The sequence below is a fragment of the Daphnia pulex genome, chromosome 9, assembly GCF_021134715.1.
Source record: "Daphnia pulex isolate KAP4 chromosome 9, ASM2113471v1".
Lineage (NCBI taxonomy): Eukaryota > Metazoa > Arthropoda > Branchiopoda > Diplostraca > Daphniidae > Daphnia > Daphnia pulex.
Genome location: NC_060025.1, coordinates 8177788 through 8189586, shown reverse-complemented (window position 1 = coordinate 8189586; position 11799 = coordinate 8177788). Strand labels below are relative to the sequence as shown.

At 39.3% G+C, this 11799-nt stretch overlaps 3 protein-coding genes, 3 long non-coding RNA genes and 1 other non-coding gene across 10 annotated transcripts; 3 read left to right on the top strand and 4 right to left on the bottom strand.

The window, feature by feature from the left end:
- Positions 1–193: 193 nt before the first annotated feature.
- Trnat-agu lies at positions 194–266 on the bottom strand. The gene has a single exon. It is a non-coding gene; the product is annotated as a tRNA-Thr (tRNA).
- A 269-nt stretch (positions 267–535) lies between these two features.
- LOC124201735 (extensin-like) lies at positions 536–2145 on the bottom strand. Its single transcript, XM_046597926.1, has 3 exons — positions 2094–2145; positions 1935–2001; positions 536–1773 (listed from the first exon to the last, which is right to left on the bottom strand). The coding sequence occupies exons 1-3, from the start codon at positions 2112–2114 to the stop codon at positions 770–772; spliced, it is 1092 nt and encodes a 363-aa protein (XP_046453882.1). The 5' UTR covers positions 2115–2145; the 3' UTR covers positions 536–769.
- Positions 2146–3169: 1024 nt separating this feature from the next.
- Positions 3170–4397, top strand: LOC124201739. The gene is made up of 4 exons (XR_006877648.1): positions 3170–3434; positions 3519–3945; positions 4074–4132; positions 4286–4397. It is a non-coding gene; the product is annotated as an uncharacterized LOC124201739 (long non-coding RNA).
- A 302-nt stretch (positions 4398–4699) lies between these two features.
- On the bottom strand, positions 4700–5604 carry LOC124201737 (protein spaetzle-like). Its single transcript, XM_046597929.1, has 2 exons — positions 5521–5604; positions 4700–5447 (listed from the first exon to the last, which is right to left on the bottom strand). The coding sequence occupies exons 1-2, from the start codon at positions 5536–5538 to the stop codon at positions 4854–4856; spliced, it is 612 nt and encodes a 203-aa protein (XP_046453885.1). The 5' UTR covers positions 5539–5604; the 3' UTR covers positions 4700–4853.
- Positions 5442–7364, top strand: LOC124201736 (proline-rich protein 3-like). 2 transcript variants are annotated; one of them, XM_046597928.1, is made up of 4 exons: positions 5442–5846; positions 5922–6094; positions 6180–6716; positions 6787–7364. In XM_046597928.1, the coding sequence occupies exons 2-4, from the start codon at positions 6074–6076 to the stop codon at positions 7252–7254; spliced, it is 1026 nt and encodes a 341-aa protein (XP_046453884.1). In that variant the 5' UTR covers positions 5442–5846; positions 5922–6073; the 3' UTR covers positions 7255–7364. The 2 variants fall into 2 exon arrangements, with proteins under 2 accessions (XP_046453884.1, XP_046453883.1); XM_046597927.1 differs by having other exon boundaries at positions 5906–6094.
- Positions 7365–7651: 287 nt separating this feature from the next.
- LOC124201738 lies at positions 7652–10197 on the top strand. Of its 3 annotated transcripts, XR_006877645.1 has the most exons (6): positions 7652–7722; positions 8021–8136; positions 8704–8916; positions 8974–9083; positions 9486–9582; positions 9709–10197. It is a non-coding gene; the product is annotated as an uncharacterized LOC124201738 (long non-coding RNA). The 3 variants fall into 3 exon arrangements; XR_006877646.1 differs by lacking the exon at positions 7652–7722 and adding an exon at positions 7748–7898 and having other exon boundaries at positions 8704–9083; positions 9694–10197; XR_006877647.1 differs by lacking the exons at positions 7652–7722; positions 9486–9582 and adding an exon at positions 7750–7898 and having other exon boundaries at positions 8704–9083; positions 9694–10197.
- A 734-nt stretch (positions 10198–10931) lies between these two features.
- On the bottom strand, positions 10932–11659 carry LOC124201734. The gene is made up of 3 exons (XR_006877644.1): positions 11620–11659; positions 11228–11409; positions 10932–11163 (listed from the first exon to the last, which is right to left on the bottom strand). It is a non-coding gene; the product is annotated as an uncharacterized LOC124201734 (long non-coding RNA).
- Between the last annotated feature and the right edge of the window lie 140 nt (positions 11660–11799).

The window sequence follows — 11799 nt, the reverse complement described above, 5'->3', positions numbered from 1 at the left end:
ATCGTTAGGGTGCGTTAGGTTATCTCAGACTTCCAAATATTTTGATGCCCTAGTTGAACCGCGCAGAGGGGCGCAATGATAATTTTCTATGTTTTAATTTGAAAGAAAATAATTAAGATGTTTTGAATTCTTTCGTGACATTTAAAAAACTGTTATCACGTAAGAGATAAAATATTGGTGAAAAAAACAGATTAGGTCCCAACGAGACTCGAACTCGTGATCTCCTGCTTACTAGGCAGGCGCTTTGCCATCTAAGCCATGAGACCGTGTCGGTTTTCAAACTTCCAGCAAACAAATGCTATAAACATGTTTTATTCTTACTGTTAGGTTCTTTCTGTTCTGAGCAGCTCAATGGAAGACCAATTAATTGTTCAGTATCTATTTCTAGTTGGTAATTTATAAAGAACCGCGGTTTTTATTTAAAGGGTGTCCAGACGCATTATATACTATACGCATATATACCTACTCTCGCACCTTTATGCGCAATTTTCATTCTCTTTCATGCTCATGTTAATAAACAACACTTGACAATTAATTTCAGCAACAAAACCAGTTTTGTTTATATTTCTGATTGCAACTATTATACAATGAGTATAGGACACAATTCAAACTGTGGCATCTGCATTGTAAATGTTAACATTCAAGTAACCGGCTTGAAAAAATAAAGATTGACTATCATAAAGCAATAAGGAAAATTTAACAGGATCTTAGACATTTCAATTTTCAACGACAATTCGTGTGGATCAGCCAGTGAACTCACGTTTAACGTTTACTTACCATAGCCTTGTTGTTGGGGTTGGTAGGACTGTTGACGAGCAGAGTAAGCTGGAGCCGGAGCAGAGTACGCTGGGGCTGGAGCTGAGTAAGCTGGAGCTGAGTAAGCTGGAGCTGAATAGGCTGGAGCTGAATAAGCCGGTGCTTGATAAGATGGAGCTGGGGCCTGGTAAGATGGGGCTTGGTAGGAAGGAGTTGGGGCCTGGTAAGAGGGAGCAGGAGCTGAATACGACTGCAATGGAGCACTGTACGAGTGTTTGGGAGGTCCGTAGCTGGACTTGGGCTTCTTGGTGGCCTTAGGAGCGCCATAACTGCCCTTTGGTTTCTTGGCTTTAGGAGCTTTAGTAGCTTTGGGGGCACCATAACTTCCCTTGGGCTTCTTGCCTTTGGGAGCACCGTAAGAATACTGAGGGACTTCGTAAGTTTCTTGTGGGGCTTCGTAAGACGGGCTGTACTGAGCAGTAGGAGCGCTGTAAGAAGCAGCTGGGGGATTGTAAGAAGGAGCTGCTGGAGTTTGGTAGGATTGAGGAGCAGATGGTGAGTAAGAAGGAGCTGGTGGGGAGTAAGGAGCTGGTGGAGAGTAAGCAGGAGCTGGTGGAGAATAAGCAGGAGCCGGTGGACTGTATGCTGGGGCTGGAGAGTTGTATTCCGGTGCCGGAGGTGAGTATTCAGGAGCAGGGGGGCTGTATTCCGGTGCTGGAGGAGAGTATTCAGGAGCTGGTGGACTGTATTCAGGAGCAGAAGGACTGCTGTAGTAAGGAGTATCGTATTCTTGGGGTCCTTTTGGGGCATCGAAAGAAGAAGCTGCTTGATGCTCTTCATACGGTTGCTGCTCCTGGTACTCGGAAGGTTGAGCATCGTAAGAAGGAGGCGAAGCATACTGTTGGGCGTAATACTGTGGGCTCACATCGGGAGTGTGAATCGGGACGCCACCGTGTCCGTGCTCGTGTTCATGATCGTGACTGTGGTCATGATGATGTCCGTGTCCGTGTCCATCGGCTGCAATTGAGATATGTGTGTCAAAATACAAGTATACTAGCCTACTGAGCACTAATAACAGTTATAAAGACAGCTCATTTCTATAGCAGTATCTACAGTTTTGAAAATTTAAAATTTCTGTTAAACCATTAAAATTAAGAATTAGATTAAAATTGACTAACGTGATCGTTTTTCGCGATTGGGTTCAGCTAGAGCATTGGCCAGCAAAAGGCAGAAGAGCACTAGAACCTTGATGTAATAAAATCGGTAAAAAATTAAGGTTAATTCAAAATTTCTATTAAATAACTGAACTATATGGTAAAATGAAATCCTGTACTTACTGATTGAGTATTGAGTTTCATTGTTGCTTTACTGAGTTGTTGCTGGCAGTGGAATGTGACTTTTGGAAGAGCGACTCGTCTCTTATATACCCATATTGCTGCTCCCGAATGGTTTTGCGGTGATGGCGGTGACGGCGTTGGTGGTGAAGTTCCAATAGAAAGAAAGAGAAAACCAAACATCTTTACCGCAGCACTACCATATACTATAAAGTAAAATAGGTCTGCCATCACATCGGATGTTAGAGGAAGAAAATGAGAAATTAGAGCCAACTATATCACTCATTATAGTGAACGCAGGTGGCCACAAGATGCTATACACTCTCGGTCATCCACGCACAGCGTCATCAACTTCACATCGAGATCCCGCACGCACTTCCTCCTTTCTTATATCTTCGGCTTGTATTCATTTTTAATCAAGTCCCTGCTAATGTACATTATTCAAAACTCTTCTTTTTTCGACGAAAGCCAACAGGGGATTTTCCTGGCCCATTCAAATTTACCCATCAGCGGTGAAACGATTCTTTTCTCCTGTGTGTGTTAGTCTGGTTCATCCACCTGTCCTGTATAGCCCACTGCCTTGGGCGTTCATTTTTATTATATCACCTCGCTCAAAAGCCGCGAGGATATAATTTATTATGCCCATTGCTTTCCAGAATATAACTTACGAATTAACTATAGCTTTTGAGAGAGAAAAGATGAGCCTAACAGTCTATTACTCTGTCAGATACAAAATTCCTTTCCCTTATAAATGACATCCGACAAATAAAAAAGAAAAGCAGAAACTATTAATAATTTACATTGGGTTTTTTCTGGCTATAATGTTCAATACTTTCAGCAAAACGAGAGTCTGGGGATTTCCTTGGAAACAAAAAATATATGGCGTGTGCAGTTAATGCGTTATTGCATCAAGTTAAAGCACTGCCATATCGTCTTTTAGGTCTTTTAGTATTTGTTGTTATTTTAGCACAGCGAAATATAGGCTAGACTGTGTATTGCTATTCCCGTCACCTATAGACGAACAGTATTGGTGAAGCGAGCAAACAGTTAGAATTCTAGATATTCTATTATTCCCACCTTTGTGCGTGCGGTACCGGTGTGCTACTAAAGAAGAAAATAAGGTAGCGTTCTGTCTGTCAATAATAGGTAGTAGTTTTACCTGAGCCCAAGCAAATGGTTGAAGTGTATCCAACTCCAACCAAATTATCCTGTTATTCGATTTTAATTCTTTCCATGTTTACGACCTGTTAAACTTCAACCTGATCTGTCACCTGTTCTTACTTGATTCAAAATTTCAAAATTAAAATTTTCAGACTTTTTCAATTGCAAAGTTTTGGAGAATTGGTATGTTTTTTAATTATTAATTTATTATTATTATTATTTTTTTTTCAAATTCAAAATTTTTTTAAAATGTGTTTTCAATTTCAGTCAGCTGATCAGCAGCTGAAAGTAGGAAACAAAAGAGTAAGAGTGTCATCATGGCGGTGATGAAAGAAAGGCGCGAGATGGTGTGTCAGGTGTAATTAATTTGTTTGATTATAAAATAGCTGTAACTAGTTCAGTGTAATGTTAGAGCGTTATAGCTATTTCCAAGCTTTTTAAGTGAGTATGAAAACGGCAAAAATGTTTAAAGAGTAGGGCCTCCTATTGAATCGAGAGCAGCATGGTGAAAGAGTAGAGATTAAAGCCAGATTGCATAAGATATCGGCGAAGGATTTAATTTTAAATACTGTGAATAGTGTAGATGTATGAAAATATTTTCTGAAATTAAAATGTGCCCATGTTATCTCAAGTGAGATATAATTGGGCTGGGAGTGCTGCCTCAATGTTCATTGGAAGATCGGAAATTGTGTTGGTGAGTGTAGCCTGGTCTGCTCATTTATCTTCATTTTAGCATATCTTAGAATATAGAAATAGGCTATCTTAAACCCACTCATGTGTCTTCTAGTACATCTTCTATTGATTTCCTACTTTGTGAAACAGGTCTTACCAAATGTCTGCATTAAAAACGCTTGCTTTGAAAAGCTTCCTGATATAGCATGGTAACCTAGTTTCGCCTACTATTCTTTCTTCTGGCTATGATATATCATATGCTTTCTTTATAAATTTTCTAGAAACTAGAAACATTTAAAAAAAAGTGTGGATTTCCACTGTAAATCCCAAATAAAGTAAACTAATCAAAATGTTATTTGCAGGATAGAAGTGCAGTCGTATGAACTACACAAATGAACTACACATGGGAAAATGTATTAAGGTATGCAATTTTACAATTGTCTATAAGACCTAACTTCGTGCAAGTATTACCAATGGCTCTGGTTAGTCTGGTATTACTAGTAAAAATAACAGCGCACTTTCATTGCGGTGCAAATCAAAATAAAAGCCACTAGAACTTCTTCCAATTACAAACGGACGAGTCAGTGAGAATTTGGAGGGTTTTGAGCAATCCGTTCGTGTCACGTTTTAAAAATCATATAATCGTCTAGCAACTAGTACTACAAAATTATTCCACACCGTATAATTTAATTTTTGAATAGTTTCTTGGTAAATTTAATCTAAGCTTTCATGATTTAGAATATTAGTTTAATAGTTAAAAGTAAGATTTTCAAACGTTTACTGTTAATTAAAACTGTTTATTTTTCGGTTATGTAAAATAATTTAATTCATTATGTGTAAGTATTTGGTTAGTTTTCCTTTGCTCTTGATTGCTCTTGATCATGTGCCACTACTCAATACGATGGACACAGTTTTAGTTGATGCGTTTTTTTAAAGATGGAAAGCTCCGACAACGCAACCGCACGATCCGGGCAACTTGAATTTTTCAATGGCGAAAGGGAAAGCGTAGTCGTACGGGTTGTAGACCAAAAAGCGATGGAAAATATTTTTCTGGACGCATTTTGACTCGTAGCAGGACGGTACCAAGGGGCAGGTGGCACCCACGACCACGTCGCATTCTTCAATTCGAGCAGTTTGCGTGTACTTGATGCCGTAAGACTCGACGCCGTTGACGATGGTGCGCCACTTGCCGTCGACGTTGATGGCCCGGAAAGGACGGATGTAATCGGTTGAACTTGGGCAGAGGTAAGATTCGTCGTTCAACTTGTCCAGTCCGTCGACAGAGTTCTCAGTGTTGGCCAGTTTGTCCTTGTAGAAAGCCAAGACGGCCTGGTAATGTTGGTCCAGGGCTTGTTGCACTTCATGTTGGGGATATTCAGAGTCTTCCAGGCACCAGGACTTGGTCGTGTTTTTGGCGCAGTGCGGAATCTCGACGTACTCGTACTTTGGCTGAGCACCGTAAACAGGTGGTCTGTAGTTCGGGTCTGGCGAGCAGAGAACTCCGACCGTCAAAGAAGCAAAAATCTAAAAGAAGAATTAGCGCATTTAGTAGAGAATTGTTTTTAATGTATTTGAATGTTGATGTGAATATCTTTACCATGAATTTAACAGACATCGTGATGCTGAGTCTCGTAAGATGTTCTATTTGCTTTGCTTTTCTGGTAACAACTAATTCAAACAAGATGAGACCGCGCCTTTATATACCAAACATGTTTCACATTGCCAATAGAGTAAGAGCTCTTTTTTTTTTTAGTTTCCGATTGACTAGGCAATTTCGTCAATAGAGATTGAAGTGGAAATTGGGTAGACCACAGCTCAACTATGCGAAATTCAAAGTCACTCAAACTGAAACAATCAGTCCGACATTAGACGTTTTGGTTTACACCCCGGTGGTTTCCGCTATAAGACTTGTACTCCAATGGGGTAATATTTTGACCAAACTTATTTTGTTGTTACAAAAAGAGAAGTTAATATGGATCAAGGACACCACATCACCAGTGAAATGGAAATTGGTTTAGTGCAAGGAAAGAACTGTTGACTGCAAAGCATGGCGCGCTATAAAAACCTTTGGGCATTTTTGAATCAGCATCAGTCGAAAGCTGACAATCACCCAAACAACTTTGAAAATTGCGGATCAGAAAAATTTTGAGATGTTGAACATAAAAACTGTGGTAAGTTCAACTCCAATTAGCGCTCAATGATCAATTAAGTGTTAATATAATAAATAACAGCAGAAATTCTCGTTAAAAAATCTAGTTGTGTGTGGCAGCCGTGTTGGTTGCAGTAATGGCCGAGCCTGAACCCCAACATTATCCTAATACTTTCTTTCCTCCACCAACTTCTTACCCTAAACCAGAATACCCCGAACGAGCTCCAGCGTACCCCAAACCTTCCTATCCTACTCCAGCACCAGCCTATCCAAAACCAACTTACTCTACTACACCTGCCTACCCCAAACCAACTAACCCTACTACACCAACCTACCCAAAACCAACTTACCCTACTACACCAGCTTATCCTACTACACCAACCTACCCCAAACCAACTTACCCTACTACACCAGCCTATCCAAATCCAACTTACCCTCCTCCAGCCTACCCAAAACTAGCATATCCTTCACCAGTGCCAACTTATTACCCCAAGCCATCCTATCCCCAACCTGCATACCCTGCACCTTATAACCAAAAGTACGAGAGCGAATACTGTGACTCTCGCAAGGCACCCAAATGCTCGAAAAACGGCACTCTGACCTTTTGCCTCCAGGATTCTGAATACCCCGAGAAAGAAGTCAAGGTAATCTGAAGGAAATTTTAATACTTTAAGTTCACTATTCTTAATGGAATATTTGATTATATACCCATAGCACGCCATCGATTACGATCCTATTATTTTGAAGAAATATGCTGATGTTGCAGAACAGTCGGCTGACAACTTGGTCGATGGTCTGACATCTTTAGCCGAGAAACATTTCGACTATTCTGATTACCACGGCAACACCTTCGAAAAGGGCAACTGGGTTGGTGGTGAAGGATACATCTGCCCCAGTGATGTCCTTTACGCCCGCCCTGTCCGCGCAATCAATGCCGAAGGTGAGTGGCGCGTCATCGTCCAAGAAATGGCCTGGCCCGGATACACCCAAACCCAGCGGACCGAGACTTGCTTGTTCCCCGGCTCATCTTGCCGCACTTTGGCACCTTGCTATCAGAGCAAATGCTTGCAAAAATATGTCTACCAGCGGATGCTTTCCTTTGATCCATGCTATCCCCATAAGGGAATATTCATTGACATCTACAAGTTGCCATCGGCCTGTTCTTGTCACATTTCAGCTTAAATTCTTACTCGACCCTTCAACATCCCCCTACCAAATTTTTACAATGGATACTTATGAACGAATATTATTTAAATAATTTGCTGTCGGATCAATAAAATGAGTTACACTAATATTAGTTCTTTATTCTTAATTGATTGGTGTTTCATAAGGAAAATGTGTTAAAGATTAAAAATCAAAAGGCGAGTATTAAAAACGGGTTTTACAGAATAGAACATCAATATTGATTGGTATAAAAAATTCTCAAATCCAACACTTCTGTGGTTGTGGCCTCAAATTCTTGTTAATTAACACTATTATTCCAATTGATTTACCGAAAATTAATTGTTTTTTAAATAATTTTTTAAAACCTACCTTGTTCATATTCATGCAACCCTGCCCACTCCCCCTCAATTCAGTGCAAAAATGGTGGCCGTCTGGTGCGTTGATTGTTGTGATGGTGAGATGACAATTCCCTTTCTCAGCTTATTGGTAATTTGTTTTTATTGTCATGGTTATTATCACTATTAGAATTAGAGTAGCTGTCTATCGGGTTATTGCATTTTGCTATAAAATTCTTCGACCAACTTGAAAATGAAGAAAGAATCTTCAGAATGGATGTAAAGCCAGTTATCTCTAAAGTAAAGTAGAGGTTTTCATGAGAGATGGTATTGGTCTTGATTTTTATTGTTGGCTAAGATGAACTTTAAATGGTTTTACTGTTTTAATTAACAGATAACAAAACATTTAGCTAATGATTCTTCTTGCATTCTTGACTAAACGTTTTCAGACAACTGCAGCTGAAGTTTTCGTGCTCCCTGAGTGTTCTCGGCATTAGAGATGGAATGGTCCCATCCAATAGTGCAACCTGTGTCTTTCATTCTCAAAGGAACTTCAATTTTCAAGGTAGTTATTTTGACCAATGTTTCTTTAATTACGTTGAAGTTAAAGATGAGATTTGGTATAATTAGTTAAGAAACTTTTCTGAAAGGTATATGGTTTAGCAATCATCGTTGAGTGGATTGTTTTGTGGTGGTTACCATGTCAGATAAAGATATAAAGATAAATCCTAGCTCACACCCCTCTAAGAAGAATAGACTAGTTGCTATTTCCCTGTCTGTAATATGAAAGTGGACAATGAAATGCTCTCAGTAGAGGAATTAAAACTCGTGTTACATTTGTATAGTAAACTGATAAATGGTTAGGATGTAATCCGAACCTGCATTGAACGCTTTGGAAAGCCGATTCCTTTTTTTTATTCAATTATCAGTCTAAAATCTCGTATTATTTATCTGTGGAAATGTAACGATGAACTAACTGTAATTTTCGCTTTGTCTTCTTTTGTTTTGTTCGTTTAAATATCACATCAGGGGCTCAACAAAACTTATTTTATTTTACTCTCCAGCTGTGTAGTATTTTAGGGCTTATAATAGTATGACAAGTTAATAAAAGAAAATTTGTTTGTATTCGTAGATAAAAATCTAGAATCATATCCTAAAGAGGTTTAGTCTCCAGTTCAACAGCAGCTGCCGATAATGGTCCTGGGAACTTCCTCGCCCGTTTAGTGCGTCGATTCGCCAATTATTTGTTTGGCCGATTGCATCGCTTTGGACTCCAACATCACTGCAATGAACCGAAACTAGGACGCTCTTTCGTTGCCAGGAGTGATAAAGGATATCCTACGGGGTAAAATTCCATTATAACTATTTGTGGCTTCAATGTACTTTGTTTTGGATTTTACAGGAGATTAAGTCTGTGTCAGTGTGGTCCTAGTTCGCCCTCGCCGCCAGTCAGTCCAGTTGAACAGATTGCGTCGCAGCCGGGAACTTCTTTTGGCTATTCCATGGAAATTGGTGGGTGCAAATGCCACTTTTCTTGAAATTTTGTTTCTTACAGGCTAATTAGCTCTGTTAGTCAGCAGGGGATGGGTGATTTCTGATTAGGGAGAGGGATAGAAGAATTCTTTCAATAAGTTCAGTTTGCAATTTGTTTTGAGTGTGTGGGATTGAGCTTTTGAGCCCTAGTAGAGTTGGTAGTTCTAGGGGGATGTGGAGTGTAAGGAGATTGGAGAAGTTAGTGTTCTTTTCCATACTTCCATTTGACTTTACCATTTCAGTTCTCCCTTTATTTTTTTCGTTGTAGTGTTGGCAGTAGAGGAGTACGTTTGTCGGGTATTCATGTACTGGTCATCCGTGTGGGCAGTCTGTTTGCACGTGAGCTTTTTCCTGATTTTACTCTTTTGTTTGTCAACTTAGCAAATTGTATGGAAGATCATCTACACTTACTTGAGTTTTGAAGGACATGGAGGTGGTTAAGAGAATAAGAGTGAAGAGAATTTGAGATTGGAAAATGGTAATTTTTTATTGTTTTCTTCTTAAAATTATTTGTTTTTCTAAATAGAATAGAGAATCTTGTTTGTTTTGATAACATTGGGGTAAAGTTTGTCTTTAAATCTTCTAACAGGTTCATTTCTTGCAGGTTGCAGCCTTTGTTGGTAAAGATTTTTGTGCATCAATTTTACCTGTGGCTGTTCCTTTGTGCTGGACTGCTGGTGTCATGTTCTGGAAGTTGCAGCCAGTATTTTGTTCGATTTTCATTATGTTCATGCTGTTTACCATTTACATGTTAAGAAGAAACAAAAATATGGGGAGTTTTTATGCCAAGCAAATAATACAGATGCTCGCGTTGTAAAAACGACGAGAAGGTGGTTGGGAGGGGGGAGACTTGATTTTCACATCTTAGAAGAATTTGGGGGTTTTCATTCATTTATTATACCGACATAGAATATAGGGATGTTATAAGCTCCACAGCCATACCCACCCCACCGATAATCAAAACCCAGTACCACATATATTCTGAACTCCTTTCCCATAACCATACCACCTAAAATCCAAACCATACCTCTTATGATCCCAACCCAATGTACTCCATAATTTCGTCAAATAATAAAACATATACAAACGTTAACAAAACCCTTTTATTCAATTTTAATACACCATACTTAATAAGGAACACAAATGAAAAAAAAAATTCAATAAACAGAGCGTCCGGTTCAAGACGGTTTACTACTGCACGAGTTTAAACGCAACCCGCCACCACCGCTGCGGCAATGAGACAAAAAGCGATGGTTTAGTTTTGCGGAAATCTGCTTCAGTTAAGTTACAAATTTTTCAAACTCAACAACTTCTGTCGAATTTTGCATCTAGTCTACTGGTGCAAATAGCGATCCTATGTGTTAAGTAGTCAAGAAAATGGTTGTTTAAAAAACAAACAATGGCTTTGGCTACTAATAACACCCCATTGTTTGTTTTTTAAACAACCATTTTCTTAACTACCAAACACACGGGATCGCGATTTGCACTAATAGACTAGATGCAAAATTCTACGCGAGTTGTTGAATTAGAAAAATTTGTAACTTGACTGACGGAGATTTCCACAAAAAATTAACCATGGCTTTTTGTTTCATTGGGTAGTGGATGCATTGTTTTAACTCGCGCATGCTGTTGTAGGTTTTGTCTACGGCCCCCAGAGATAGTATCTGGACCGAGAAGAAGAGAGAAGTACGAGGCAAGTTTTTCCGGGGAGATGTAGTCATACTAGGCTTCCGGGTTAGACTCATGACCCTCCAAAAGTTTTCATCGGATCATGCGCCTTCCAAGTCCCCGTTCGACCAGAGCCCTCCCCTCCTCCTGGTTTCACAGCGGGTGAGTGACCACCGGCGGGCGTTGGTTAGTGGTTAGTTAGGGAAACGGGGCCACAGAAAAGAAGGGAGCCCAGATATGCACTTGTAATTTAGCTAACAACTACACAATTTATCAGCAATCTCTTGAATTTTGAATCACAGCATCCTCTCATTGATTTTCACCAGGTAGGCAGGCAGGCACCACTGGATGAAGTCCATGACAAGTAGCGAAGGATTACCCTGTAAGCAGTCTAATGAACATTTATTTGGATGACAATAATATTCAAACAGGATTGCAGCGACATATGGCAATACCTCAAATCAAGTGGGCCTATGCAAGGAAGTAAAAAGGGAGATTCAATCTTCAAGGATAGCAGCCACCGGTTAGCAAACAAGAAACCTTGTTGACTGTATAGTCCTTGTCTTTTTCTTGAAAGGACATGATTTCTCATTAAAGTCTGTCTGTTATGCCAATTTAGAAACCTGAAATTTAGAAACTGTAAATATAAATAATAATAAGTCACCTTGTTTATAATTTTTGTCATCAATGTACTTCACGTCTATGATCTAAAAGAATAAATAAACAGTTATCAGTATACCCTGGAAATCGTCTCTTAAACATTAGATAGACATAAGTGCAGATCATCACTTTAAATACATATTAGACTGCAAAAAAGAAAGTTCAGTGAAATGACAAGTGAACTTACACATGAAACCACCAATCAGTTAAATCAGAGGTTCTCTAGAAGATCTAATGAGAGATTGGTCCATGCTGTGGTTGGTGATCTAGCAAGTCCAATAGAAACAGCCGATAATTAAGATGAATCCTAATAAAACACGAGAAGAATTGTATTTGTAGAGCAGTATGAGCAATATTTGCTTCAGCA

Excerpts from the sequence above, each read along its gene's own strand:
- LOC124201735 (XM_046597926.1), bottom strand. The coding sequence starts at position 2,114 with ATGAAACTCAATACTCAATCA. Across the intron at positions 2,002-2,093 it reads TGAAACTCAATACTCAATCA|GTTCTAGTGCTCTTCTGCCT; the intron begins GTAAGTACAGGA and ends TATTACATCAAG. Across the intron at positions 1,774-1,934 it reads CAATCGCGAAAAACGATCAC|CCGATGGACACGGACACGGA; the intron begins GTTAGTCAATTT and ends TCTCAATTGCAG.
- LOC124201736 (XM_046597928.1), top strand. The coding sequence starts at position 6,074 with ATGTTGAACATAAAAACTGTG. Across the intron at positions 6,095-6,179 it reads TGTTGAACATAAAAACTGTG|TTGTGTGTGGCAGCCGTGTT; the intron begins GTAAGTTCAACT and ends TAAAAAATCTAG. Across the intron at positions 6,717-6,786 it reads ACCCCGAGAAAGAAGTCAAG|CACGCCATCGATTACGATCC; the intron begins GTAATCTGAAGG and ends ATATACCCATAG.